General features: G+C 45.7%; 1 protein-coding gene across 1 annotated transcript in view; it reads left to right on the top strand.

Annotated features, from left to right (window-relative positions):
- The first annotated feature begins 4,108 nt into the window (after positions 1–4,108).
- LOC112612057 (zinc finger protein 726) overlaps positions 4,109–19,492 on the top strand; it is a 163,806-nt gene continuing 148,422 nt past the window's right edge. Inside the window, exon 1 of the mRNA XM_025366112.1 lies at positions 4,109–4,306. Coding sequence (XP_025221897.1) covers positions 4,277–4,306 — 30 coding nt within the window. The 5' untranslated portion in view covers positions 4,109–4,276. The remainder of the gene's footprint in view (positions 4,307–19,492) is intronic.

Below are 19,492 nucleotides of genomic sequence, written 5' to 3'. Positions count from 1 at the left end.
TGGCCCGGGTGTATGTGGTTTCTCTCCTTGTGTTTATGAGTGCTCGTTGTTCAGTTCTTACTAATGAGTGACAACATGCAGTGTTTGGTTTTCTGTTCCTGTGTTAGTTTTCTATCACCCGCTCTTTAGCACTGCCTTGTGTTGGTTATTCAGGCCCTGGGAAAGGAGGTGGGGATTGTAGGTCGAGGGTGGGAACCGCCTCACACCCAGAGTTCATCTGGTCTCACGCCAGCAAGTAAGCCCATGAAGCACAGCTCTAGACGCTGAGCGTTGGCACCTCCAGCTGCACTTTCTATTTATATATCAGGGTTTTTTTTTTTTAATTTTTATTTATTTATTTATTTTTAGATGGAGCCTTGCTCAGGCTGGAATGCAGTGGCGCAATCTCAGATCACCACAACCTCTGCCTTACGGGTTCAAGCGATTCTCCTGCCTCAGCCTCCCGAGGAGCTGGGACTACAGGTGCGTGCCGCCATGCCTGGCTAATTTTTGTATTTTTAGTAGAGACGGGGTTTCACTATGTTCAGGCTGGTCTTGAACTCCTGACCTCGTGATCCACACCCCTCAGCTTCCCAAAGTGCTGGGGTTACAGGTATGAACCACCGCGCCTGGCTATATATCAGGTTTTTAAAACCATAAACAGACACAAAAGCAGCCACTTTGATTGAGGAGAAAGTGGGAGCCTAAAGCAGCTGACCCTCAAACAGCTCCACCAAGCCCCAGGCCAGGCCATCTGAACCCTCCAAGGCCACATGATAGTTACAGATGATGACAGTTCCCACAGGTGCTTATCAAACACTGTGCTAGCTTCTCAGTCACAGAGTCTCAGAATTTCTCCTTGCCAATACCCTGTGAGGGGAGGCCCTGACTCACTAGAGCACAGGAGGTTCCTAAGCTCTTCCCAGGAAATGGTTAACAAAATGTGGAGGTGGGGGAAAGCCCAGTCAGAACAAGTGACTTCCCAGGGTCTCCCTAGACTCCATCCCCTCCTCCACATGGGGCCAGGAGGTAAAGCGAGCAGCCTCCTAAACCCCTCCATCCCACTCTCTCCTTGGTCAAAGTGGCTGTTTTTGTGTGTGCTTATTTATGGGATTTCAAAAACCTGATTTTTTATTTTGAGTAGCTTCGGGCTTGTGTGTATTTGTATAGGCTTTATTAGAAAGAAAAGGGCTTAAGACAATAACATTTTTAAAATGTCTCAGTGGGGAACAGACTTCCATGTCATGAACGATATTGCTGGCCTCCTTCTGCTGCCTTTGTGCAAAGTATAAATAGTGTGAGAAATGGCATGTGCTGGGTTGTGGTTTCAGTATGGGAGGGCAGTTCCTTAAGATGGAAACCAAGTCTCACTGAGCTGTAGAGCTGCACTCACCTTTTATCACATTCCCCACCATAGTCTTTCACTCTTCTTCTGTGCTTAAATTTCTTTCAATATACTTTATTTATTTATTTTTTTTAAGACAGAGTTGTGCTGTGTTACCCAGGCTGGAGTGCCATGGTGCAATCTTGGCTCACTGCAACCTCCGCCTCCCAGGTCCAAGCAATCCTCCTGCCTCAGTCTCCGAAGAGTTGGGATTACAGACGTGGGCCACCACGCCGGGCTAATTGTTGTAGGTTTAGTAGAGTGGGGGTTTCACCATGTTGGGCAGGCTGGTCTCAAACTCCTGACCTCATGGGATCTGCCCACCTTGGCCTCCCAAAATGCTGGGATTACAGGTGTGAGCCACCATGCCTGGCAAACATATATATTATTTTGATTATATATATAAGGTATATATATACATATATATATAGGGAATATATATGTGTATGTTTGTGTGTGTATATATGTGTATATATATGTGTGTGCGATTTTGTGTGTGTGTGTACACATAGAGGTCTCACTCTGTCACCCAGACTGGAGTGTAGTGGCTGAATGAAGAGTCACTGCAGCCTCAACCTCCAGTGATCCTTCTACCTCAGCCTGTTGAGTAGCTGGGACTATAGGCATGCAACACCAAACAAGGCCAATTTTTAAAATTTTTGTAGAGACTGAGTCTCACTACATTGCCCAGACTGGTCTTGAACCCCTGGGCTTAAGCAATCATTCCACCATGGCTTTCCAAAGTGTTTCAATTACAGGTGTTAGCCATCAAACCCTGCCAACAATATTTTTTAAAGAACTGTTACAACCAAATTATGAGCTATAGTTGTGCCACTGCATTCCAGCCTGAGCACCAGAGTGAGACCTTGTCTCCAAAAACAAAACAAAACAAAACAAAAAACTTATGACCAAATTAAAATTCTAAGGTTGTGTCCTCTGTGTCCCCTTCCTGCCCTGTAAGCTATCACTGTTAAATATTATGGGTATTGAGAAAACTGTTAGATATTATTAAGAAATTCCTATATATCCTCTAAGTGAGATAAGGTATTCTGATGTGACCCAATATTTCCTCACCCCTACCTCCAGAGTCTAAACTAGCAAATCAAATCAGGACACCCACAAAGAATAGCTGGTGATTTTCAATTAGAAAATTAAATACCCCCGTTCGTGAGAGTAATCCAGCGATTTTAAAAAAGAGAAGCCAAACTGAAATGCAGTGTAGTCAGGGCACAATTACCCTGGAATAGCCACTTCACACGGAATGACTGAGGAGCCTTTCTTTCTTTCTTTCTTTTTTTTTTTTTGAGAGGGAGTCTTGCTCTGTTGCCCAGGCTGGAGTGCAGTGGCGCGGTCTCGGCTCACTGCAAGCTCTGCCTCCTAGGTTCATGCCATTCTCCTGCCTCAGCCTCCCAAGTAGCTGGGACAACAGGCGCCCGCCACCACGCCTGGCTAATTTTTTGTATTTTTAGTAGAGATGGGGTTTCACCGTGTTAGCCATGATGGTCTCGATCTCCTGACCTCGTGATCCGCCCGTCTCAGCCTCCCAAAGTGAGGAGCCTTTCTAAGATGAACAAATTTGGGTAACACAATTCTTTCTTTCCTTTTTTTTTTTTTTTTTTTTTTTAGTAGAGACGGGGTTTCACCGTGTTAGCCAGGATGGTCTCGATCTCCTGACCTCGTGATCCGCCCGTCTCGGCCTCCCAAAGTGCTGGGATTACAGGCTAGAGCCACCGCGCCCGGCCTTTTTTTTTTTTTTTCTCACTGCAACCTCCGCCTCCCGGATACAAGCAGTTCTCCTGCCTCAACCTCCAGAGTAACTAGCTGGGTTTCCGGCGCACGCCACCACGCCCGGTTAATTTTTGTATTTTTTAGTAGAGACGGGGTTTCACCTTGTTGGTCAGGCTGGTTTGGAACTCCTGACCTCGGGATCCTCCCGCCTCAGCCTCCCAAAGTGTTGAGATTACAGGCGTGAGCCACCGTGCCCCGCCCGGTAACATAATTCTTTCTACACCATTCTCAGCCTGGGCTGCCCCCCACCCCCGCCTCATTTCTAATGGCCATCCCACAATGTGGTCAGCAGCACAGTACAGCATGGTGAGAGAGGGGCTCAGGGATGGGATGAGGTTCTTTCCTGTATTATGAAAATCATTAAAAAGTGGTTTAAAAATTTCCAAATGGGCAGGGCACGGTGGCTCACGCCTGTAATCCCAGCACTTTGGGAGGCGGAGGCGGGCGGAACACCTGGGATCTAGAGTTCGAGAGCAGCCTGGCCAACATGGTGAAACCACATTTCTACTAAAAATACAAAAAGTATCCGGGTGTGGTGGCGTGCGCCTGTAAACCCAGCTACTCTTGAGGCTGAGGCAAGAAAATCATTTGAACCTGGGAGGAGGAGGTTGCAGTGAGCCCAGATCGCACCACTGCACTTGAGCCTAGGCAATGAGAGCGACACTCGGTCTCAAAAAAAAAAAAAGAAAAAGAAAAATCCAAATGTTCTTTTCTTACCCTTAAGTAGCAAATAAGATGCATTATACAAGACCCTGGTAAGGAAAAGAGTAAGTGCATTCATGTCTCAGCTTACTTCTTAATTAACTGTAATTCCCTGTGCATGTTATCTTACCTACTTTTAGCCTGTTTTCCCGTAGGTAAAATGCACTAATGCCGAGTGGGGCGGGTGGTGGTATGGGTGCTGTTGCTTTATCCAATCAGTGGCGCTGACGCGGGAACCGCCTAATCAGGGGCGCCGCCGGAGGGGAGGGCGTGGCTTCCGACATTCGGCGGGGACTTTGCTTTTTGCTCTCTCCCGAGTTTGGGATCTGTCTCTACTGTTCCGCATCTTACACCGCGGGAGCCTCCGGTGACTCTGTCACAGCCTCTGTTGACCTGTAATCTGCAGGGAGACGCACAGCTAAGATGCCAGGACATCCTGGAACCTGGGAAAGGGTGAGTGTGCGGGGTTGGGCAACCCGAGAGGGGAGACCAGGCTGTGAAACCAGCAGGACCGGCCTCTCCACAGTCCGCTCCCGGGTCGCAGACCAGAGTCTCCTCTGGCGCAGCTCCGCCTCAGGCCCCTCTGGCCGCAAGATGGCGGCTGGGCCCATACCCGGACCCCAGCGTCCCGCCCCGTCCCTGCGGCACCATGTCTGGACCTCCCTTAGGAGCTCTTCAGGCAGCCCCAATTATTTCCCAGATTGTTCAGGGATGCCAGGCGGGTCATCAGGGCAGAATCCCGACCCGGTGTTTGCGTGGGAAGAACTGCGGCGGGTGAGGGCTCCCAGTCTCTTTTGTGAAACATTTTGTTTGTTTGAGACGGAGTCTTGCTCTGCCGCCCAGGCTGAAGTGCAGTGCTAGATCACGGCAACCTCCGCCTCTCAGGCTCAAGCGATTCTCGTGCCTCAGCCCCCAGAGAAGCTGGGATTAGGGAACTGCGCCACCACTCCTGGCTAATTTTTGTATTTTTAGTAGATAAGTGGTTTCGCCATGGCAGAAAATGGTCTGGAACTCCTGGCCTCAAGTGATCCGCCAGCTTTGGCTTTCCAAAGTACTAAGATTAGGAGCATGAGGCTCTGCGCCCAGCCCCTTCTCTTAAAAATTAAAGGGAGTCAATGTTAAAACGTTAACGAGTTTATTTGAGCAGTGATTGGTGAAATGGAAAGCACCCAGCCATAATATGTGGCCCACCTGAGCGGCATAAAGGAAAGAGTTTTATAAAGGGCATGTGAGAAGGCAAACCAAATTCAAGAATTGCTTACAGTTATGTAGTCACCTTATTTGTATGATTCAGGTGGAAATTTCCTGGTTATGTGATCAGAGGTTAATTGCAAGTTTATGATCGGTTAAGCCTGAATTTTGTTTCCGCCTAAAATAGTAATTTATAAGAAATAAACTCGAGTTAGGTTTTACATTTTTTACTTATGAACAAAGGGCACTAGAGCCACTTCAGTCTTTTTTTTTTTTTTTTTCTTTTTGTGAAGAACGGGGTCTCGCTATATTACCCAGGCAGGTCTCGAACTCCTGGGCTCAAGCTATCCTCCCGCCTCTGCTTCCCTGAGAGCTGGGATTACAGGCTGAGCCACCGCGCCCGGTAGAGCCACTTCAGCCTAATTTCCTGCTTTTTAATTATTTTAACGCTCCACATGAGGACTGGTTTTCCTCTGTGACTTCCTAATGTATGCAAGCAGGACTTCTAATCCACTACCCTCTTCCCCTAGCTTAACTAAGTCTTGCAGTAAAATTATAAATTTCTACTTTCTTTCCTACATTCTCAAATGTAGGAAATGAGGACAAACAACTTCCTGTCTCCAATTTACAACACTATCCACTATTTGTCCTTTATTGTACGTTTCAAACCCAGTGTTTTGTTAATCATGTTTTTACACAGCAGTGGATGGCAGGTTTTTAAAGATTTGTTTTCTGTTTGTAAACACTTTTTTTTCTGGAGACGGAGTTTCATTCTTGTTGCCCTTGCTGGAGTGCAATGGCATGATCTCAGCTCACTGCAGCCTCCGCCTCCCAGGTTCAAGCGATTCTCCTGCCTCAGCCTCCCAAGTAGCTGGGATTACAGGCTCCCACCACCGTGCCCTGCTAATTTTTATAATTTTAGTAGAGATTGGGTTTTGTCTTTTTGGACAGGCTGGTCTCGAACTCTTCACCTCAGGTGATTCATCCGCCTCAGCCTTCCAAGTCTGTAAACATTTTAAGTGATTAAAAAAAGTAGAAAAATAATCTTCTGGAACTCCACTGTAAAAAAGAAAAAAAAAAAGTCTGCGCCTCTCCTTTTATCTTCCCTAGGCACACACACCTTATAGTACGTCTTTGGGTTGAAGTTTTGCTTTGGAGAAATTACAGGGCCCTTTACAGCAGCCCTGTAGTCTATTCTTGGTCATGAGTTTCAGAACTGTCTGGGAGAACCCAGGATACCCACAGTGGCCATGTATCTTGGAATGTCTAATGAATATCATCCCGAGTTGTCTCTTAGAGGACAGCCTGAGGAGTAAGAGTGTAGCCTCTCAGAACAGCAGCTGGATGGCCTATGCCTGTGGAAAATTTCCTTGTATAGTATTTGTCTAAAAAACTAACCTCTTAGAAAATTAAAATTATTTTTTCACAGAAGAATGCTTATTCACTGTTGGTGGGAGTGTAAATTAGTTCAACCATTATGGAAGACATGATGGGAACTGCCTGAAGACCTAAAGACAGAAATACCATTTGACCCAGTAATCCATTATTGAGTATGCACCCAAAGCAATATGAATTATTCTATCATAAAGACACATGCATGCATGTGCGCATTGCAGCACAATTCACAATAGCAAAGACATGGAATCAACCTAAATGCCTATCAGTGATAGACTGGATAAAGAAAATGTACATATAAAACATGGAGTACTATGCACCCATTAAAAAAAAATGAGATTATGTCCTTTGCAGTAACGTGGATGAAGCCGTAAGCCATTATTCTTAGCAAACTAACACAGGAATAGAAAACTAAATACCACATGTTCTCATTGTAAGTGAGAGTTAAATCATGGGAACACATAGACCTGTAGAGGGGAACAACACATACTAGGACCTATTAGAGGCGGGAGAGGATCAGGAAAGATAATGGGTAGTAGGCTTAACACTTGGGTTATGAAATAATCTGCACAACAAACCCCCATGACACATATTTACCTATGCAAAAAATTTGCAAATGTACCCTTGAACTTAAAAGTTAAAAAAAAATTTGTTAGCTTTTCCAATAATTCCCTGATAGCGTTTTGATTTTATGTGTATATGACACCCATTATGTATCAGAAATTTGGATTACACAGATGAACAGGGTTCAACATACCTGCCATGTAGGAGTTTATAGCTCATTAGCATGGATAGGTGTGTAAACAATTTATTCTCTAGAATAATACTTGTACATGAAAAGACGTAAGGTATTGAGCTGAAAGATAATAGTTATCAATTCTGCCACTAACATAGCAATGGAAATATCAAGGAGGGCTTTATAGAAGAGGTGACATTTGAGTGGCTGTCATTGTTTAATGGAACTTTTTGTGTTAATGTTGCTGGTGCGGATATTTCGTTTCCTTTTTTTTTTTTTTGAGATGGATTCTCACTGTCTTGCCCAGGCTAGAGTGCAGTGGTACAATCTCGGCTCACTACAACCTCCACCTCCCGGGTTCAAACCATTCTCCTGCCTCAGCCTCCTGAGTAGCTGGGACTACAGGCGTGTGCCACCATGCCCAGCTAATTTTTGTATTTTTAGTACAGACGGGGTTTTGCTATGTTGCCCAGGCTGGTCTCGAACTCCTGACCTCAGGTTATCCACCCGCCTCAGCCTCCCAAAGTTTTGGGATTACAGGTGTGAGCCATGGCACCTGGCCTAATTTTTTGTATTTTTAGTGCATACGGGGTTTCATTATGTTTGCCAGGCTGGTTTCTAACTCATGACTTCAGGTGGTCCATTCGCCTTGGCCTCCCAAAGTGCAGGGATTACAGGTTTGAGCCACCACGCCTAGCCTCTCAACCTGATTTATATTTTTAGTAGACACATTGGTGATGAGACAATCAGATGTTCATATTGATGAGAAAAGGCAGAAATGATTTTTCTTCTCTAGATTATTGAAATAAATTTTTTTCCAAAGGACAAGAAGATCCCATCCCAGTAAGGCAATGCAAGAACCTGCAAGCAAAATGTACCTGAGACTTACAGTGGGGTACAGTACAGTGTCTCCTGGGAAGGTGGTCACTGAGTAATTTAATGGGCAGGATGGGGATGAAAGAATATTTTGAGTGATATTATGGTCTGACTTGACAGTGGAGTCGGACATATTTGTGTCCCAGTCAGCATTGCCACTTCCTGAGTTTGTCACCTTGAAAGATTTTTTCACTTATTTCAATTTCAGTTTTTTTTTTGTTTTTTTTTTTTCGAGACGGAGTCTAGCTCTGTCACCCAGGCTGGAATGCAGTGGCACGATCTCGGCTCACCACATCCTCTGCCTCCCGGGTTCAAGGGTTCAAGTGATTCTCCTGCCTCAGCCTCCCGAGTAGCTGGGATTGCAGGCACCTACCACCACGCCCAGCTAATTTTTGTATTTTTAGTAGAGACAGGGTTTCACTGTGTTGGCCAGGCTGGTCTGGAACTCCTGACCCCATGATCCGCCCACCTCAGCCTCCCAAAGTGCTGGGATTACAAGTGCGAGCCACCATGCCCAGCCCAATTTCAGTTTTTTAATAACTGTAAATTACATTTCATCAGAAGAGCTTAAAAGATGTTTAAGAAGTCAAAGACTAGGCCGGGCGCGGTGGCTCAAGCCTGTAATCCCAGCACTTTGGGAGGTCGAGACGGGCGGATCACGAGGTCAGGAGATCGAGACCATCCTGGCTAACACAGTGAAACCCCGTCTCTACCAAAAAAATACAGAAAACTAGCCGGGCGAGGTGGTGGGTGCCTGTAGTCCCAGCTACTTGGGGGGCTGAGGCAGGAGAATGGCGTGAACCCGGGAGGCGGAGCTAGCAGTGAGCTGAGATCCGGCCACTGCACTCCACCCTGGGCGACCGAGCGAGACTCCGTCTCAAAAAAAAAAAAAAAAAAAAAAAGAAGTCAAAGACTATGAAAGGTATATTTCAGAAAAATCTAGTGATATATTTTATTTGTTAAATTTATGGGGTTTTTTTCTGGTTGTGTTACTTTAAATAGAACCCCAAGGGTTTGCTTTGGGAATGCTACCAGACAAGAGAAGTAGGAAAAATCTTTTTTCCATTATGGCTATAGAAAGTGAATACATTTCCACAAGCAAATATGATAGATTAATTGGTGCATTGTGTATATTTCTCAAACCATCAGCTCCTCTTTTTTTGCAGGGTCTATAATTTGTAATGGTGGATATCTCTGTTCTGTATTCCATTGTCTAGATGTCCAAGTTTAATGCAAAATTTTATGACATGGAACTTGACACCTTCTGGAAATGTTCACATATGGTTGTTTATTAAATTATCTCTCATGGAAATATTTAAATGACATGTTTATTGTCTGAAAAGGACAGATATTTAAGCTTCCCCCCCCGCCCCCCGACCCCTGGAGAAAGAGTCTTGCTCTTTTGCCCAAGCTGGGGTGTAACGGCACAATCTCAGCTCACTACAACCTTCACCTCGCAAGTTCAAGTGATTCTCCTGCCTATTTAGCCTCCCTAGTAGCTGGGATTACAGGTGCACACCACCAGGCCCATCTAATTTTTCTATTTTTAGTAGAGACGGGTTTCACCGTGTTGGCCAGGCTGGTCTCAAACTCCTGACCTCAGCCAATCCGCCCACCTCAACCTCTTAAAGTGATGGGATTACAGGTGTGAGCCATTTTGCTTGGCCCCCTTTAACTATTTTATGTGACTCTTCTCTCTTACCTGAAAGTTGCCCAAAAAGAGATTGTGACATATATTTGGACCCAGCACCAAGGTGATTTGACTCTCCTCTTCGGCCTGGGCCTTGCCCACAGAAGAGAGAGTGACATTGCTGAGTTTAGCATACAGGTGATATGATTCTTCTGCTGACTCCCAGAAGTCACTGTAACATATATCTGGGTCCATCGCTGAGATTGTGTGACTCTTCTCCCTGGGACCCGTCCATAGTGGGAATTGTGACATATTGCTTGGCCAAGCACCTATGTGATATGACTCTTTTCTTAGACTTGGGCCCTGCCTGCTGGAGTGATTTTGACACATTTGCTGGGCCCAGCTGAAAGGTTATATGTGACTTCACACTTCTTCCTGAGCCCTACCCATGAGGGGCACTGTGTCTTAACTCTGAGACACTTAATTAGGTGATATGACTCTTTTTTTCGAGATGGAGTCGGGCTCTGTCACCCAGTCTGGAGTGCAGTGGCACAGTCTTGGCTCACTGCAACCTCTGCCTCCTGGGTTCAAGCGATTCACCTGCCTCAGCCTCATGAGTAGTTGGGATTATAGGCGTGCACTACCACAGTCGGCTACTTTTTGTATTTTTAGTAGAGATGAGGTTTCACCATGTTGGCCAGGCTGGTCTCGAATTCCTGACCTCAAGTGATCCACCTGCCTTGACCTCCCAAAGTGCTGGGATTATAGGCGTGAGCCACCATGCCCGGCTGATGTGACACTTTTGTGTAGACCCTCTTCTTGGGATATTGTGACATATTGCTGGGCCCAACATCTAGGTTATGTGACTCTACTCTTTGGTCTCTGCCCAAAAAGAGATTGTGGCATATCAGTGGGTCAAGAACCTAGATGAGGTGACTCTCCTCTCCAGCCTGGGACCTGCACACACTGTGTACTGAGACATATCACTGGGTCTCACACCTAGGTAATGCAACCCTCCTGCATGGGCCCCGCCCACAGAGGTATTATGAAATATCTTTCTATTAATCACCTAGGTGATGTGACACTCCTCTTCTGCCTGGGAACTGCGAAAAAAGTGTTAAATATCACTGGGCCTAGCACCTAGGTGATGTGACTCTTTGCTCATGCATGTGCTCTGCAAGCTGGGGTGTTTGTTACATATAGTTGGGCCTAAACCCTAGGTCATGTGATTCTTTCATTTTCCTGAGCTGTACTCAGAGCATTTTGACATATTTTTGGGCCCATAATTTAGATGATGTGACTCTTGCATGGGCCCTCCCCATAAAGGGTAGTGTGACATATTGTTGAGCCTAGTTCATAGGTGATGTGACTCATAGTTCTCTATGGCTTGGGCTTTGCCCAGGCGATTGTGATGTGTTGCTGGACTCACCACCTATGTGTTATGACTCTCCTCTTCTGCCTAAGCCCTGCATGCATTGTGTGTTGTGACATATGCCTGGATTCAGCAACTTTATGACATGGGAATTGCCCACAGAAGTGTTATGACATATCTCCTTTCCATCACCTAGGTGATGTGGTGATGTGACCCTTTTATTTTCTTGTTTCTGGCGTAGTTTTGGTATGGTGACATATCATTGAGTTCAACACCCTTGAAACAGTAGGCTTCTGCCTGAGCCCAACACGTAAGTGGCCTTGTGACATATCTTTGCATGCATTATCTAGGAGATTTAACCCCCCTTTTCTGCCTGCACCTTGATCACTGGGAAGATTGTGGCAAATCACTGGACTCAGCAATCAGGTGATGTGTTTTTCCTGCCTGGTCCTTGCCCACAGATCATTGTAACATATCATTGGGTCTAGCATCCAGGTGATGTGACTCTGCTGACTGTATTCTGCTTTCAAGAGGAGATTGTAACATATCCCTAATTGAGCACCCACGTGTGGGTGTGGCACTTCTGCCTTATCCCTGCCCTCAGAGAAGATTGTGACATATCACTGCCCCAAAATGCGGTGATGTGAGTCCACTGGTCCATCCTTATTCACTAGTGGGATTGTGATGCACATCTTATCCAAACTTACAGATGCAATAATGACTCTCATACCTCTAGACAACCAGTAGCAGATGTAGTTTCTCTCATAGCCAGGGTCAGGAAAATGAGTAATATCCTGGGCCTCCTCTTTGTATGAAGGTCATAAAGAATTAACACTCTGTCACATGTTGTGTAAAGTTGTCAAGAGGTACAGAGACTGTCCTAACAGAACTCAGCACACAGGGGAGGTTGTGACACTCATATGCATAACCTGCCAACAGTAAAGACTGTCAACCTTCCTCATGAACACAGCTCACTGTTGAGATTCTGAATCTCATACCCAGCTGCAGCCAAAAGTTGGAAAATTGAATCTCATATGTTAATTCAGTCCATAGAGAGGTTAGTGTCTCTGGGACCAAGATTCAGCACACCTGTGAGTCATTGACTTCAATAAATGACATAATTTGCAGGAGGGATTGAGGTTCTCATATAAAAATCCAGACCGTCATTGAGACTGTCATTCATGTACTTATACCCAACATACAGAGGGTATTATGTCTCATACCTAGAACTAAAAAATGTGTGAAATTGTTAATCTCATGCCTCCACCTTCATCCAGATGTGATTGTGACATACAATTCTGCCCAACACCTGAGTGATTTGACTCTCTTGCCAGGGCCCAGCGTACAGATGGGATTGTGCCATATTGCTGGACCCAGCATTTAGGTGATGTGAGTTTATTCTCTTGCCTTAGTGCTTTTCACAGAGGACATTGGACATATCACTGTGAGTAATGTCCAAGTGATGTGACTTTTCTCTACTTCCTGGACTTTTCCAAAGAAGGGATTGTAATATATTTCTGGGTCCAGAACTAGGTGATGTGACTCTCCTCTTCTGCCTGGTTTCTCTTGTACATTGTGTATTGACATGTGGCTGGTTCTAACACCTTGGTGATGTAAATCTCCTGTATAGGCCCTGCCCACAGAGGTGTTATAGCATATCCTTTCATTCATCACCTAGGTGATGTAATTCTCTTTTTCTGCCTGGGTACTGCCGGAAGGGAGGATTGTGGCATATCCCTGGACCCAGCACCTAGGTGATGTGATTCACCCATATTTCCTGCGCCTCACATATTTTGAGTATTGTAAAATATTACTAGGCCTACCACCTATGGGATTGCATGCTCCTGCCTGGGCTCTGCCCACAGGGACATTGTGACATATATCTGCATCCATGACATAAAAGATGTGACACTTCTTACCTGCACCCTGCCCTGCACAGGAAAGATTGTGACATATCCCTGGAACCAGACACCAGGTGATGTGGCTCTTCTGCCTCTGTCTTGCCCCCAGGGAGCATTGTGACATAGTGCTGAGCTCAGCACCCAGGTGATGTGACTCTGTTGCCCATGCTGTGCTTTCAGGAGAGAATTGTAACATATCCCTGACTGAGCACCTAGGTGATGTGACACTCCTGCTTGGTTCCTTCCCTCAGGGAAGAGTGTGAGATATCCTTGGCTGAAATCCCAGGTGATGTGACTCTCCTGCTTACTCCCTACCTACAGGTGAAATGGAGACATATACTACAGTCAGCTTACAAGTGCAATGATGACTCTCATACCTCAAGTCAGCTATTAGAAGAAATAGTGTCTCTCATAGCTTGCCTTAGATGAGTCACATCCTTGGTCGTCTTCTCTTTTTATGAAGGCCATAAAGAATTGCCACACTCCCACATATCATATAATGCCCTCGAGTGTTACAAAGAGTGTTATCCTAGGGCACAGCACAAAAGTGAGATTGTTTCTTATATGCACACCTCACCAACCATTAGGATTATCACCTTCACACATGGAAAGAGCCCATTGCTGAGGTCTTGAATCTCAAATGCAAACACTGTCCAGAGTTGGAATTGTGACTGTCATATATGAGCCTCCAGCCACAGTTGCGATGGTGACACATTTCTAAACTCAGAACATAGCAGATGAGGAGTCTACTATCCAAACCCAACCAACTGGAGAGATGTTTACCCCAATACCTGGGCTTTAGGCCACAGATATGGTCATGGGTGCTTAAAAACATTATCTTAGAGTAAATTGTGACTCTCATTTATACTAGATAAAGCCTTTGAGTAGTACAGAGAGTGTACTAGCCAGGTTGCATTGAGTTGAGATCATGCTACTGCACCCCAGCCCAGGTGACAGTCTGAGACTCTGTCTCAAAAAAAAAAAAAAAAAAAAAAGTGTGCTAACAAGACCCAGCACACCAGGGATTTTTATTTTTATTTTTATTTTTAAATCCAGAACGGAGTATCGCTCTGTCGCCCAGGCTGGAGTGCAGTGGCACTCGACTCACTCGGCTCACTGCAAGCTCTGCCTCCCGAGTTCACGCCATTCTCCTGCCTCAGCCTCTCCAGTAGCTGGGACTATAGGTGCCCACCACCACGCCTGGCTAATTTGATACATATATATATATATATATATATATTTTAAAGACAGAGTCTCACTCTGTCACCCAGGCTGGAGTGCAGTGGCGCGATCTCAGCTCACTGCAACCTCCGCCTCCTGGGTTCAAGTGATTCTCCTGCCTCAGCCTCCTGAGAAGCTGGGATTACAGGCACACACCACCATGCCCAGCTAATTTTTGTATTTTTAGTGGAGACGGAGTTTCACCATGTTGACCAGGTCTCGATCTCCTGACCTCATGATCTGCCCGCCTCAATCTCCCAATGTGCTGGGATTACAGGCGTGAGCCACTGCAGCCGGCCTGGAGATTTTTACTGTTGTGTGAACACACATCAAACAGCATACATCATCATTTTCTCACATAAACACAGCCTGCTTTTGAAGTTCTGAATCTCACACATAGAGGAAGTCAGAGGTGGAAAAATTGACTCTCATATGTGGATCCAGTTCGTAGGTGAGTTGATGATACTCAGAGCAAGATTCAGCACACCTATGAGGCTGTGACTTCACTAATTAAAGTCCACAGGAGGAGTATAGGCTGTCAGGTACAAATTTAGTCCATCGTTGAAATTGTAACCCCTGTTCTTAGACACAATATATAGGAAGGGTTAACTTTTTATTCCTAAAACCAGAACATGTATGGAATTGTTAATTTCATCCCTGCACCTTCCCACAGGTTTAATTGTAACGTTTTTCTCTGCGCAGCACCTGAGTGATCTGACTCTTGCCTAAGACCAGCCCACAGATGGAATAGTGACATATTGCTGAACCCAGAACTGAGGGGATGTGATTCTATTTTTCTGCATTGGTGTTGCTCACAGGGGGCATTGTGGCATATCGCTGGGCCTTGCACTTAGGTGATGAGAGTCTCCTCCTTTGCCTCAGTACTGCCCACAGAAGGCATTGTGACATATCTCTGGGCCCCACACCCAGATTATGTGACTCTCCTGCCTGTCCCCTGACCACATAAGCAATTGTGATATATTGCTGGGTCTGACTCTCTGGTATAACTCTACTACCAACAAGAAGCATTGTGACATATTTCCGCTCATCATCCAGGTGATGTGAATGTGATGAATGTGACTGTCTTCTCCTGCCTGATCCCTGCTCACAGAGGGAGTTGTAACATATCACTTGGCTCCGTACCAAACGAGTGTGATTCTTCTTCCATCGTAAGTTCTGCTGGCAAGGGAGATTGAGACATATTGTGGAGCTCTACGCCAGTGTGACATTACTGTTTTCCTGGGCCTGGACCTCAAAAGGCATTGTGACATATTGCTGGGCCCAGCAACAAGGTGACATGAGTCTTCTGTATGGACCCTGACAACAGAGCATTGTGATGTATCTTTAAGAGCATCAACTATTTGATGTGACTCTTCTATTATGCCAAAGGCTTCCCTCATATGAGAGATTGTGACGTACCTTCTGGCCCAGAAATCGGGCGACATGTTTCTTCTGCCTGAGCTTTGCTTACAGGGAGCATTGTGACATATCACTGGTCTCAGCACCCAGGTGATGTGACTCTACTGTCTGTGCCCTGGTTTCAGGAGGAAATTTAGCATATCCCTTACTGAGCACCCAGGTTTTAACTCTTCTGCCTGGTGCCTGCTCTCAGAGAAGGTTGTGACATATCCCTGGCCTGTTACCCAGATGATGTAACTCTCCTGCTCACTCCCTATCCACAGGGGAGATTGTGACATATATCTTTGTTCAGATCATAGGTGCGATGTTGACTCTCATATCTAAAATCAGCCAATAGGGGACATACTGTATATCTCTCATATGTGGGCTTAGGAAAATGGGTAAGATACTGGCTCTCCCCTTTGTAGGAAGGACAGAGAGAATTACACTCTCACATATTGTATAAAGCCCTCGGGTGGTACAAAGAGTGTCATAACAGGGTCCAGAAAACAGATGAGATTGTTTTTATGTATGCACACTTTGCCAATTCTTAAGACTGTCACCTTCATCCATGGACAGAGCCTACTGGTGAGGTCTTAAATCTTACAGTTCGATGCAGTGCAGAGTTGAAATTGTGACTGTCATATGTGAACATCAGGCAACAGCTGAGGTGGTGACTCATTAGTAAGCCTAGCTTATAGGTAGGTGACAACTCTCATATCTGGACCCAGCCATTACAGAGGTGTTAACTCTCATATCTGGGCATAGAGCCACAGGTACGATCATGGGTCCATAGCAGCACAAATGTCTCCCAGTTACCAAAGATTGCGACTCTCATGCATACCTTATAAATTTCTCAGGTGGTACAGAGAGTGTTCTAACTAGGCTCAGCATACAGTTGAGGTTTTGACATTCATGCACACCCAGCCAACAGTAAAGATTTTCATCTTTTCACATGAACACAGTCCACTGGAGGTTCTGAATCTCATATGCAGAGACAGTCGCAAGTTGGAAAATTTACTCTCATAAGTGAATCCAGTCCAAAGGCAAGTTGGTGACTTTCGGACCAAGATTGAACACACCTGTTTGTCTGATTCCACTAAGGGGACACAGCCAGTAAGAGGGATTGAGTCTCTCATTCAGTGATTCAATTCATTCTAAAAATTGTGACTTGTGTTCTTAGATCCAACATATAGGAGGTGTTGACTTTCGTACCAAGAATTGGGATATATACAGGATTGTTAATGTCATCCCTGGTCTTTCCTGCAGGTGTGATTTTGACACACACTTCTGCCCAGCATCTGAGTAATGTGATTCTTCAGAATTGGCCCAGCCTAGAAATAGGATTGTGCCACCCTGCTGGACCCAGCACCTGGGTGATGTAACTCTGTTCTCCTGCCTTGGTGCTCCTCGAAAAAGACATTGTAACGTATCTTCAGAGCCTTGCACCGAGGTAATGTGAGTCTCCTCTCATGCTTTGGTTTTACACACAGAATTGGGATATGTACAGGATTGTTAATCTCTTCTTGGACCTTCCTGCATGTGTGACTGTGACACATGTCTCGTGTAGAACCTGAGTGAGTTTACTTTCCTGTCTGTATTTAACCCACAGATGGAATCGTGACATGTCGCTGGACCAGAAACTAGGTGATGTGACTCCATTGTCTTACCTCTGTGCTTTCTACATGGGGCATTTGGACATATCACTGTGCCTTGCACCCAGGGGATGGGAGTTTTCTTTCCTGCTTTGGTGTTGTCCACAGTCAACATTGTGAAATATTGCTGCCCTGCCCCCTAGGTTATGTTACTCTCCTGCCTCTGCTTTGCCCACATGGGTCATTCTGACATATTGCTGGGTCTAAAACCCAGGCAATGTAACTCTCTTGTTTGGGTTCTGCCTGCAAGAGTCACATATCTCTGCTCATCACCTAGGTGATGTGACTCCCTTTTACTGCCTAGTTCCTTCTCACAAAACATCCTGTGACATATCTCAAGGCCCCATACCTAGCTGGTGTGACTCTTCTTTTAGGTTCCACCTGCTGCAGAGATAGTAACAAACCGCTGGACCCAGCAGCATAATGATATTATTCTTTTGCCTTGTGCCTGCCCTCAGAAAGCACTGTAACATATTCATGGGCCCAACACCAAGGTGATAAGTGTGTCCAGCCTGGACCCTGCCCACAGGGGCATTGTAACATATCACTTGGCTCATCAGATGTTTGATGTTATCCCCTCGCATCTCCTACCCTGTGTTTGCCTATAAGAGACATTGTCACAAGTTTCTGGGCCCAGCACCTAGGTATTATCTTCCTGGGATCTGTCCATATGGCGATTGTGATATATTGCATGGCCCAGTACTTACTTGATGTGACTCTCCTCTCATACCTAGGCCCTGTTCACAGGTGTGATTGTGACACATAGCTTGGCCTAGCCCCTAGGTTATGTTACTCTCCTCTTATCCTTCAGTTATTTTCACAAGGGGCATTGTGACATATTGCTGGACTGGGAACCCAGGTGATGTGACTCTCCTCTACTGCCTGAAATATACCCAAAAAGAGAGTTTGATATATTGCTTGACCAGGATCCTAGGTGATGTTACTCTTTTCTGCTGCCTAAAGCCTGCATACATTATGTATTTTGACACATCGTTGGGGCCAACACCGAGGTGATGTAACTCTCCTGCATGGACTTTGCCTACAGGGTATGATGATGTATCTTTTCATTCATCACCCAGGTGGTATGACTCTCCACTTATGCCTGGGCCTTGATGAAAGAGGAATTGTGACATATCCCTGGACTTAGCACTTAGGTGATGTAACTCACCTTTATTGCCAGGGCATAGAATATTATGAGTATTGTGACAAATCTCTTGGCCTTACAGCTAGGGGATGAGAGGCTCCTGCCTGGGTCCTGCCCACAGGACGCTTTGTGGACTGTCTTCTGGTTTTATTACCTAGAAAGATGTGACTCTCGTCTTCTGCCTGCATTCTTCCCACAGAGAAGATTGTGACATCACTGGACCCAGCAATTAGAAGATGTTTCTCTACTGCCTGAGCCTTGCCCACAGGACCCTTGTGACATATTCTTGGGCTCAGTACCCACGTGATGGAACTCTGCCACCTGTGCCCTGTCTACTTAGGCTATTGCGAAGTATAGCTGGTTTCAATACCCGGGTGATGTAACTCTCCTGCCAGGCCACTGCCTTCCAGGGATATTGTGACATATCTTTGTGCCAATCACCCAGGTGATGTGAATCTTTTCACCTGTCTGGTCCTTGTTCACTGGGGGATAATGATACATATTGCTGGTTTCAGCACGGAGCTGATGTAACTTGTCTCTTCTTCCTATATTCTACCTGCAAAAAAACTGACATATCACTAGGCCCATCAGCAAAGTTATTTTGCCTGGCCCTGCCCTTAAAAGACATTGTGACATATTGCAGTGCCCAGAACCAATGGATTTTTTTTTTTCTTTTTTTTTTTTTTTGAGACGGAGTCTTGCTCAGTCGCCCAGGCTGGAGTGCGGTGGCGCGATCTCAGCTCACTGCAAGCTCTGCCTCCTGGGTTCACGCCATTCTCCTGCCTCAGCCTCCCGAGTAGCTGGGACTACAGGCGCCCGCCACTATGCCTGGCTAATTTTTTTGTATTTTTAGTAGAGACGGGGTTTCACCGTGTTAGCCAGGATGGTCTCGATCTCCTGACCTCGTGATCTGCGCATCTCGGCCTCCCAAAGTGCCGGGATTACAGACGTGAGCCACCGTGCCCAGCCCTACCAATGTAATTTGTCTCTTGCCTAAACCCTGCCTACTGGGGGAATTGTGATAGATCTCTTGGCCAATGAACTATATGATGTGACTCTCCTTTGTGGGTTTTTTTTTTTTTTTTTTACACAGTTTCGCTCTTGTTTCCCAGGCTGGAAT

Source organism: Theropithecus gelada, chromosome 19 (genome assembly GCF_003255815.1).
Source record: "Theropithecus gelada isolate Dixy chromosome 19, Tgel_1.0, whole genome shotgun sequence".
Taxonomy (NCBI): domain Eukaryota; kingdom Metazoa; phylum Chordata; class Mammalia; order Primates; family Cercopithecidae; genus Theropithecus; species Theropithecus gelada.
Note: the sequence above shows the minus strand (reverse complement) of the source record. Positions and strands in the feature narration are given on the sequence as shown.